The 11369-nt window shown below is 36.7% G+C and overlaps 1 protein-coding gene and 1 long non-coding RNA gene across 2 annotated transcripts; both read right to left on the bottom strand.

The window, feature by feature from the left end:
- Positions 1–10: 10 nt before the first annotated feature.
- On the bottom strand, positions 11–7073 carry LOC113503617 (fructose-1,6-bisphosphatase 1). Its single transcript, XM_026885667.1, has 6 exons — positions 6763–7073; positions 4960–5104; positions 3703–3809; positions 2639–2865; positions 1443–1621; positions 11–408 (listed from the first exon to the last, which is right to left on the bottom strand). Exons 1-6 carry the CDS (start codon positions 6936–6938, stop codon positions 232–234), a joined length of 1011 nt encoding a protein of 336 aa, XP_026741468.1. The 5' UTR covers positions 6939–7073; the 3' UTR covers positions 11–231.
- A 2825-nt stretch (positions 7074–9898) lies between these two features.
- LOC113503618 lies at positions 9899–11354 on the bottom strand. Its single transcript, XR_003401455.1, has 2 exons — positions 11132–11354; positions 9899–10911 (listed from the first exon to the last, which is right to left on the bottom strand). It is a non-coding gene; the product is annotated as an uncharacterized LOC113503618 (long non-coding RNA).
- Between the last annotated feature and the right edge of the window lie 15 nt (positions 11355–11369).

Here is an 11369-nt window from a genome sequence, read left to right as displayed (position 1 = left end):
AAAACAACGGTTCAGTCTTTCTTATATAATAAGGATAACAACAACAAAAATAGTCACCATTATAAAAATAATTCGGTATATCATAATAATTCACTTTAGTCAGGTTAATCGCAATTTCAATTCATGACGCACACGTTTCAAAATCTTCATTTAATAGGTAGCATTTAATATGGTACATCGGAAATCTTCGTACCCATTCGTGTTACATCGGAATCAAAAAAGTTCCTGTATTTAGTTCAGGTACTGAAGTAATTCTTCTACGTCTTTCTTGGAGCCGAGGTAGCATGGCGCTCGCTGGTGGATGCCAGTGGGGACGATGTCGAGGATCGGGATCTTACCATTGGACGCGAGACCACCAGCTTCAGTCACGATAAACGACATGGGGTTGCATTCGTAGAGTAGACGAAGCTGTACAAAAAAAGCCATTTAAAGTTTGTGTAATTTTTTTTTTGTGGGAGTACTTGTCTATGCACGTTTATCATTGTTACTCCGGTAAATTAAAATCAAAGAACGCTGCCGGTACACAGTGTCCTAGGTGAAGAATTTACTATTTTTCGCGAAAAGATTAATTAAATTTTGTGAATCTGAGAAGAAAACAAAAATATTTTTCGAGAAATTAAAAGAGGCATAATAAGCTATATGCAGAAAAAAGAGGCTAATTGAGTGAGTGACTATAAATTGTTAAAATGATTAAGTAAATATCAATGCAATTAGTATGAAAGCATTTATTACTAGTCAAGCACTGATAACCACGCTTAGTGGTTTATTTAATTAACTACTGTTTTAGTACAACCCAATAATGCATGCTTTTTCATAATTGAATATTTTCACAAACAATAGGTTTGTACAAAAAGCCAATATAAACTTTAGCCGTTAATACGTCGTCATAAATTCTCTTATTTTCTTTGTTAATTACAAAAGTTTCCAGAAAGGTAAATTACCTCGTGTCAATGATAATTATAATTAAGAATAGGCGTGTTGTAAGTGTTTACAAATAGTGTTGGATTGACCTCACGATAGCTGTCTAGACGAGGTCAATGCGTGTGATATTACATGATCTCATTCAGATCAGAGTCCTGGTGGAATTGGCGATAGCAATAGAATGTTTGTGTATTTGGTGCCTGAGCATGAGGTGTAGATAATTAATTAATTTGACTTAGGTTTGTTCTTTTATACCAAAAAAAAAAACAAGAATTTTTGATAGTCCGATTATTTTGATCCTTACAGGAAAATAAAATACTTATTGTCAATATTTTTTTTAATAAGTGATGAAATATTACTTCCTTCCTATTATTTTCAACTGAAAGAAAGATCTGTCTGAATTTCACCTTCATGTTGGGACTCGTCATATATACTCGTACTTAACTATTCTTCAAAGATAAAAGTCACGACTTACGATCTTTATACATCTCAAATCCTGATTTATTTTTATTCAAACTAACCTTTCCATTTGGCGCGGACTTGGTAGCAGGGTACATGAAGATGCCGCCATATTTGATAGTCCTGTGAACGTCGGCCACCATAGAGCCGACGTATCTCGCGCCATAAGCCTTGCCTGTCTTTGGCTGCTTCCTGTCATCGATGTACTGCTTCAGACCGGCTTCCCATTCAGCCGCATAACCTGGATGAAAACGAAAGTAAAGATTTTACAAAAATCGAACAAATCACACCCCCAATGATTGTAACTACCATACTCTAGGTTGCTAACGTTGTCGTTGCTGATTTAATTTAAAGTGAAATAAGTGTTTTTGTCCGAATATTGCCTCTTATTTTCCTGGTTCGTTTTTACGATCTGACAATTTTGTGACCTGCCAAAAGGTTCTTCTCAGAACGGGCAGAGTATAACAATCACCATTATTTTTAAGGCCTTGTCTATTTAATAACAACTTTCTATGCGATAAAAGACTGATACTGAAGTTAATAAACCAGGTTAATTCAAATGAAAACTGTGCACCTACTTATGACAAACCCTGTCTGTTATAAAACAGACAGTCTTGTCATAAAGATGCAGAGGCAATTAGTTTTAAAGTTATCTATTTGTACATAAATTAATCTAATGCGTATCTAAGACTCAAAGAAACTGTTGTAAAATATGAGTTATCTAGAACATGTCTGGAAGGAACAATGGACACAAGCATCTCTATGTATTTAATTACAATTTACAACGTGAATGAATAAAGCTATTTGCTGGATATATATGAGTGCTAGACTAAAGGTAGGTATAATTAAGAAATAAACCAGTAAAGATAATATTAATTATAAACTAGAATGTCACTTCAACAAGGGGTACATATGTTTTTTTTGCAACTTGATTTGATTTAAACAAAACAGGCTGGATCCCAACTCGTAATCTTTGAAGGCCAGTAAGTAGTTGAACTTTAAAAAGCAACCGGTTTTAATTATGGATAAGTTTTCAAGACGAAAATGGAAAATATTTTATCATTATTTTACATAATTATTTAATTTCCATTTTGCTATACGTGGCTTATTGATCGACCCGAACCAGTCCGGTACCGATGTTAACTTTTAAAACACTTTTTCCCCTCCCGGTACAGGCTGTTTTCCAATGGCCAAAGTCCTTTTTAGAGGGGTGCTTGTAGACCTGATAGTAGCAACAGAGTTGCAAACATTCTCTTACCTTCATTAATAGAATAGATGTTGCCCTTTTCAGGAATCTTCATGTTAGGGTCTGTGAGGATGAACTCTCCAAGCGAAGGGTCGTACATGAAGCCGTGGACGCCCTTTCCCTTGCCGAGGGCCAGCACCAGCATCGTAGCGGAACCGTACAGCGCATACCCGGCAGCGACGAGCTCGTTACCAGGCTTTAGGGCATCCGATACCGAGGGCTCGCCTGCCGATGTCTTTCTGGAAGTTATTATCAATGAATAAAACTTCTTTTCTCATCCCAACGCTTTCTGAACTACGGAAAAATGTTCAGTTCAGATCAGTACTTAGACGGAATTGTTACGCAATGCTAGATCAGATTGAGGATCACATCCGAAAAATAAATCAGTTTAATAAAACTATCTTTATTAAGCTACTGTTTTATCGTGATTTAAATATTTTCTTCCACGAGTACAATCAATTTCATTATAAGTATCGCAAGTTGTAACAATAGATAATATATTTTTTGTGTGACGCTATTAGCTTTTACATTAAAATCAAGTCACTATGATTTATTATTCTGGTTAATCTAATCAATACATAATCCATGCCCATTTGTTCCAATCTAAATTACAATCGATTGTTATAATGGCTTTTTACTATAATTTCCTGATGGGATCAGACGGCCTGCCACGGCCTTGACGCGATTTCATGACAGTTGTGGAAGAAAGAGACCACTATACCTCCGTCGCCACATAGTGCGATGCCACGGTAGGCCCCAGGCTGACGTGGTCCTTCCGGGGACTGTCCGAAAAGGTTACCGTAGCCTCAGTACACGAATGACAAAGGAAGGAACATGGGTGGGTGTTTAGTCAGTAGAAGTTTGGCATTCTCGTCCACTCGACCCAAAGCAGAAAGAGTCATTTGATGATTTCCCACCCGAAAAAAAGACGGCCTACTACGGTTTTGACGTGATATCACGACAGTTATGGAAGAAAGATACCGCTATACCCAAGTCTTTTCACGCTTTCACAACTGCAATAGACGTCATAGGTAGGCGAGGCCCACGTGATAATGATGATGGGAATTGGTACTTACTTGTAAATAGAGAAGATGGAGCCGACTGAAACCAAGCAGTCGATGTTTGAGGAACCGTCCAGGGGGTCGAAGCATACCACGTATTTGCCGCGCCTTTCATTTTCAACCTACAACAAAATTATCATGATAAAAAACATATAATGTGATTAAAGTCATCTAGGTCACCGAAAAGTCATTCAACTTGATTCAGATAAATAATCTCCAAATATAGAAATTGTTTTTGCTTCGTTTAAAGAGATAACGATCAGCATGGGTTGACAATGTTGACATCTCTTAATCATAAATGAGGCACTGAAAATGTCTCCATATCTGCTCACCATACGAAGCCATATTTTTCGAATTTGTCTAGAAGAAGAAGTAAATAATAATAAATACCTATGAGGTATGTAGACTTTTAGATCGGTCTTCCCGTCCCTTAATAAACGATTCGACGAAAACATCAGCTTGGCGCGGAAAACTAAATTGTCTTCTCAACATTATTGCAGTTTTGTAAACAGATTCTTTCTTAAAGTGAACGAATGTGTGTCTTTTTATCATTTTTGTCGTATTTGACCTGGTAACTGATAAAGTTGTTTCGTAACTGGGCAATTAACTATTTAACTGTTTATAAACATGGAGTACATCGTGTACTTACGTTTTATTATTTATCTCATAGCTGCTATGAAATTTTATTATATAAGTATTAAAAAAGTCAAATACCGATCGATGTAGTTAATAAATTATTATGAAGCTAGTCTTAGGCTTGGTCAGGTATACTGCGTATTTGACCGCTAGCTGATCCTGGCATTTATGGGAAAACATCTTAGGAATATCAATGTTAATTACTCTCCTTAAATCTGTAATGGGTTAAGACAACTTATGGTAAATTGGCTTCGCTTTAAAGCAGTCCATTGCAGGATTAAAGTATTTTCACTTCGGTCACCGTCGCCCGGGGCGGATTCACACCTTGACGCCCAAAGTACGAATCGTAAGTTACACCTGTTTCTTAATGTTTTGTTCGCGAGCAGAACATCGAAATTTTACATGATAGTTTTGCCGCCCACCTGATAGTGGCGCCCGGGGCGACCAGTCCCTCTGCCCCCCCCAACGCCACTACTTCTCAGCGTTAACCATGGCGAATAAGCTCCAGGACGATTTTCAAATTTTCAAAGATAAAAAGGGACCGCTTCAATAACTGAATAATCCAATAGCATATTTATGCTCTACACAAAAATTGAAGCAGATGAGTCCCAAGTCCCCGAACTATACAAAGCCTACCTCTATGACGGTAGGGTTCTCCTCGGAGACGAGCAGGCAGGTGGTGTAGGAGGACTTCAGCATGTTGATGAACAGGTCGTTGGACAGCACGTCCAGCTTCTTCACCTGCTCGCCCTGCACGTTCGTGTCGCCGGATATACCATGACTAGAGGAGAAAAGAACATGATATGGGTACGATTCGGACTGTTGACACAATCAGTTTTGAAAATTGTTTTGTTAATCAGATGACTTCATTATCCCGAAAATGGTAGTTCATTTAATTCAGTCTTAAATTTTATGGAAATTCTGTTATAGGCTTTTTCTCTTCTTTTTTCTTTATGTTTTTATCCTACCATAAAGTTAAATAATGAGGAGAAAACAACTATTCTAAACAAATTTCTCATAATTCATATGATAGAGAACAAAAGTATATTAGACGAAATTGATTTTATCACTTCTGTGACGTTTCCACTGAACTTTATATTGATGTATTCACGAGACATTCCTAATGTTAATGAAATTATTTACGTAGGTCTGTGACGTCTCCGTAGAACATAGAATGACTTCCAGAAATAAATATTCCTTAGATCTATTTCAAAACATAATGTCGCGTCAGCAGATTTCCAAACCACGTCATTGACAAGACTTGATCGATTCCCTTGTTGTGATTAGTGTTAGGTACCTGGCGATAATGGCGATAGCATCAAGTTTTGATTGAAACCCGTTATACCGGCCGCGGGTGTGTCTCGAAACATTTACGTATTGGCTTATAGACGGAGGTGTGGCAGTCGCAAGGTCAAAAGAACGTTGAATTTGGCGTAGAAAAATATAGAAACAACATGTTTCAACATCCTCGGTTATATTCTAAGTAGCAATTCATAGCATGGAAATAAACAACTTATTACGAAAGCAATAACACAAAAAAATGCTCCATCCAAACAAAATGGTCAGTTGACAGCAATTTTGAACGGGAAGCAAAATTATTCTTTATGAAAACTATCTGTTTTTTGGAACACAAACACGTAGTCAACTTTTTTCTTTTTTCGGTACTATATAGTTTACTAGATCTTGATTCAAATTATACTACTAAATTCACCAACGTAAACGTTTCTAGTCTGCAATCATTTTTGCTTGGCACTTTACCCTGCTCGCTGGGCCAAGCATGGATTCATTAGAAAATATTCTAGTTTAACTATTGAATGCGTACATGATTAATGTAGAAATTAGAAATTGCAATATTGTAATTTCCATATTTATATTAAAGATAGTTACATCCTCAGGTGAATGGTGTCCTACAAGGTTAAATTCTCATAATTTACATACAACAATTGTCAGAAATATATTTTATGTAACTTTCACACATTCAATAAGATGCAGTATTTATTCGTTTATTGACGCAGTAATGCAAATATTGGCTTTGAAGACCAATATTTTTTGATAACAGCACGCCACAAAAATTCTAAGTAGAATATGGGACGTTTCATTAAACATTTTAAATTAAGTCACGGTAAGCCCCTGATTTAATTTAAAATGTAAACCTATTTTCAGGACGATCAATTTTGTGTAGTAAGTTAGCAGGCAATAGAACACCTAGTAAATATTACGCTTTTGGAAGCGAGAAAGATTTTCCTAGGAGTGCAATAACCGCGGAATAGACAGCAAGAAACTTGACTACTTTTATGAGAGGTGTTTATAAAGTATTTGGTCAGCAAGACGTTTACAAGTTGCGCTACATTTAACAATAGTTTCAACAAACATTACGTAGAGTAATTATAAAATACCACGCAACACGCCGGTATAAATAATAATAGTGTGAATACGAACAGTTTAGCGATGCCGGCTTTCCTCACGGCCGATTGTATAGCCTTGACAGCTGTTTGGATGGAGTTCAGCAGCTGGGTCAGGTCGCCGGTAGCTGAAGGTGCGGTCCTCTGCTGTCCTAGGACCCACCGAGTCAGCGTCATAGCGTTGACGTCAAACGCCGGCCCTTGCTGAGACATTGCGACGTGATAGTTAAATTCAGCAAAAAACACGTGTTTCACTGTCAGCTGACGCCGACTGACTGGCCTCCACACTTTACAGTGTTGGCCGTGCCTTCCAACGAAGGTTGCTCGATCCGTGAATCGTATTTTCGTGTTAATGATGTAACATCGAGTTGGTTCACGATATATTTTGTTTACGAACTTCTTATCAGACGTAGAAATGGGGCGTGTACTCGATGATAACAATAGTCTGACCGCCCGATAAACATCGGGTCAATCTTATCAAAAGTTACACAGATTTTAATTTTAAAGTAACGGATGTCGCTTAAAAACTTTGTTGGAAACAAGAGACGACCGACGACTGACGACTTCCATAATGTCTTAAATATTTGAAAAATTGGTAGTTAGGTAAAAGAAGAAAAATCAGAAAAGCTTTGACCATGTTTAGCCCGATTCAAGTGACAATGTTCCCTCTCCTTTGTAAGTGAAAAAGTTTCGTGAAAACAAAACCGAAGAATTCTCTTAGAAAAGATCCGTCTAAATCCGTTCAGTGGATTTTGCCTGAAAGCGGAACAAACATCCATACATACAAACTTTCGCGTTACTGTAGGATCTGAATATAAGTTTGTTTGTTACGCTTTTCGATTCGTAATCAATTACGAGCGATATATGACTTTGATATAAGGAGTTACGTCGAATTTGAATGCAAATAATGATAAGAATTGATTTAAAACATTTGAAATCTTTGTGATATAATCTTTGTGAAATATTCGTTTCGTCAAAGACATTGGCAATTATTCCCAAACTCCGTAATAGGTAAGCCTTGTACCTATCCGCTGGCAACATCCATTCGTTAAACATGAATCACAATAGAGGTGATCAGTTCTCCGTGATGACCGGGACCCCCCTTGTAGGACAAGCGTTTATGTCTTGTCTGTTCTGATCCACCAATGCTTGTCCTGAGTCTGAGTGCATTTTGCATGTGACTTGAATGTTTGTAGAAGCCCCTTGAAACAAGGAATAAATTCCTTACTCTCGGAGTATTATTTGTTTTTTTTTATGTTTTTCCAATAACTATGGCTGACAGTAGTTACATTTTAGAAGAAGTGGTTTTAAAATTAGGGTATCATGAGATATATCCTCTCGCACTAAGGAATTTAATCCTTGTGTCGCGGAGGGTTTCACAAACATTCAAATCACATGCACAAAGACACCCAGACTCAGGACAAGCATTCGTGGACCACACAAATGCTTGTCCTACGCGGGGATCGAACCCGCGACCGTCGCGCTCAGTGGGTTTGGCGTGGTGACCTCAACCACTCGGCTATCGTTGCAGTCAAACCCTGATGGACTTATAATATTTTTGCCGTAAAAAAGTATCCAAAACTATTTAATAATATGATTTCTTTTAAATTTTCTTAAACCAAAGGTTACAGGTAATAGTCCAGTCACAATAGACATTCAAGGCTACATTAATTCGCACCCAGCAAAAAATTGGCATGAATATTGGGGACCCTCTAACACACAATTTTTTCAATTATCCACACTTGCGGAAAAAAAAATCAAGGTCAATTGTTGAAAAATAGATTTTTTGAGTTTGCCAGCTTTATTATAAAAATAGGTGAGACAAAAATTGCAATTTAAGTATTCTTTTTGTGGTTTCAATGGTAGGCCTATTCCACGATCTATTGTGGTTCTATTGAGTTAAAAACTATTGTATTTAGAATTAATCGTAATCGAAGAGCAGTGTAAGTAATGAGTAATTTGAGAAAATCATACGTCTGGTTGTTACTCTTCTAATGGAACATAATTCATACTGTCTTGTTCTTCTCCTCCATCTTCCTGCTGAGTACAAATAAATTGTTCATAGAGCGATGCATCAGATGTCTCCTCGCATATATTGTAAGAATCCTCTTCTACTGGCGATTTACCATTGGAGCACGATTGGCCTCGACAACTGATACATGCTATTGAACAAAACGACCCAACTTTTTTAGCTTTGTGACAATTAATTTTATCATCACCAACGACTCCACTAGCAATAGATAAAATTTGTTAACTTCCGGAAACGGATCATGCAATGAAAACCACTCCTGAAGATTCTGTATGTCATTAGAATTTTTCTTTAGTCGTGAATCACTTGCATTCTAACATTAGCGAGATCTTCCAATCCTTCACAAACAGTAACCTATTTACTTATTACACCGTCTTTTGTACTTCTCCCTCGAGCAAGACCTCCATCTGTCTTCATAGCTTCCGTCATTGACTGCTCGATCACCATATCTGTTGCAGTTCCGCAACTTAATTTATCTGAACGTCGAACAGTGAAATATCCTTCTGTGAACTGTTTATAAAGAGTATTCATACGGTTCTCTAATTGTAACTTAACTTGTAAATATAAAATTTCCCGATGCGTGGAAGTAAGGGAGCATTTGTTTAACGCTGTTTAAAAGAGCTTGCCAATCTCCCATGCGCTCAGCCCTAATAAACTCCTTCGCAATAAATTGATGCCATATAAAAAAAAAAAAACAAAGTTTTGCTGTAGGTCCACGTTCTTCATATTCTCTTAGTTTTTCATTGAGCTTATCGACAAATGCTCCAGATATTTCGTCATCATTTTCAACACCATTATATGAAATAGTGTTGTCTATAATGTTTTCAGCAGCAATGATAAGATTTGCATCTCTTTCAATATTATTATCACTTAAGTTAATTGAAATAATGTATGATCTCGAACAGCTCTCGCATAAGCATGACCATTGAGCATTTTTCTAATGACCCAATTGTCATTTTGACTTAAAAGATCTTGGCCGAACAGCAGCCATAATACTATGGCTAATACTTGTGCATACTGATTTCAAATGTTCTGTATTAATTCGGTTTTTTTTTTACAAATATTGCTGATTGATTATCTTCTCGAATGATTGCTGCCGCAGCCTTCAGGATTCTAAATTGCTCTTCTTTTTCATTTGTTTTTCTTTTCGTAGCTACATCGATTTAAAATATCATAGAGATTATCAACAAAACATATAAATGTTGATGCTCCTGATTTTTCCGTTATAATAATTTTATCGCCATACTTCAACTTTAATCGTCTTGTAATGGTTCTATTGTCTAACGATTTTTTGGAAATATTTTGTAATTCGTGTAATGTAAATTGACAATTACCACTATTTTCCATGTGTGCAAATATTTCTTCCATTGCAAGATTCGTAGTTTCAGATTGAGGACGACCGACTTGACCTCCTGTAGTCGGTCTCAAGAAGGCATTATGACAGTCTTTATGATATTTAGTTTTGGCAGCAACTAAATCATGTTCAACCTCAATTCGAGTAATAACAGCTTTTGCTACATAATCAGAACGAGTCTGGGCTATATTCAAGATTGTTTCTTTGAATGAAAGTGTTGATACATGGCAAATTTTACGCCGATACTTCAGTGCTTTTCTGTTTTCTAACTCTTCATTCAATTCATTGCCACAAAATAAGCAACACTTTTTAAAACAAAAAAATGATTCACTCACGCGTGCTCTAGTACGAGGTGGACTTATTTTTGATGTACTTGGCTTAGCTTGTTCTTCTTCCTGTTTTCTTTTAAATGCGGCGATTGTACCCTACCGAGTGTAGTGTTTTCGACACTCTACATGAACTGTCACAGAAGTCTGGTCTTTTAGGTATTCTGAAAATTCATCTCCTCTTTCAATACTTGCGTCAATTAATGTCTTTAGGCCTAGACCAACAGTAACTGTGTCGCTTTCGGCCAAATGTTTGTTACAAATAAAGCAAAATTGCGACATTTCTATTACAACCACAAAACTGCACATTTTCTTTGAAAATATAAGCAATAACTACGTGCTCTTACTACGAAGGAATGCTTGAGACTAATGTTATTCCATCTAGTTCGGAATTTGAAAAATTTGCAGGTATACGAGCGTCGCCACGCGGACCCTTCTTGAATAGCAGACAGATGTTGCTCAAGGCCGATTATCGTTCTGTAACGTTTAAACGGTAATTGACATAAATATTATGAGTAACTTTTGTATTTACCATACCTCTGCGAATAAAGATTTTCATTTTCTAACAGAACTTTTTCAAAATTTTGCATCGACATATTTCCGAAATGGTGCTTCTTAGGAAAAAAACTGTATGAGCAATTTTTATAGACAATTGCATGATGAATATTTTCTCATTTATTTTTGTAATTAAACTTACCGTTTAGCTGGTAAACTCAAAAAACGATTTTTGCAACATTAGACCTTGGATAGGTTTTTTCCACAAGTTGAACTGATGTGGATAATTGACAAATTGTGTGTAATAGTTTCCCCCATCTTCATGCCAATTTTAAGCTGGGTGCGAATTAATGTAGCCCTACCCCTATGTCCCCTATTTTTGGAGCTCATTTGACAGGACTATAAGGTAAGATTATAGTGAAACATTGTTTTTTTAATTA

This window comes from Trichoplusia ni, chromosome 19, assembly GCF_003590095.1.
Source record: "Trichoplusia ni isolate ovarian cell line Hi5 chromosome 19, tn1, whole genome shotgun sequence".
NCBI classification, from domain to species: Eukaryota; Metazoa; Arthropoda; class Insecta; order Lepidoptera; family Noctuidae; genus Trichoplusia; species Trichoplusia ni.
This window is presented reverse-complemented; position numbering and strand designations above follow the sequence as displayed.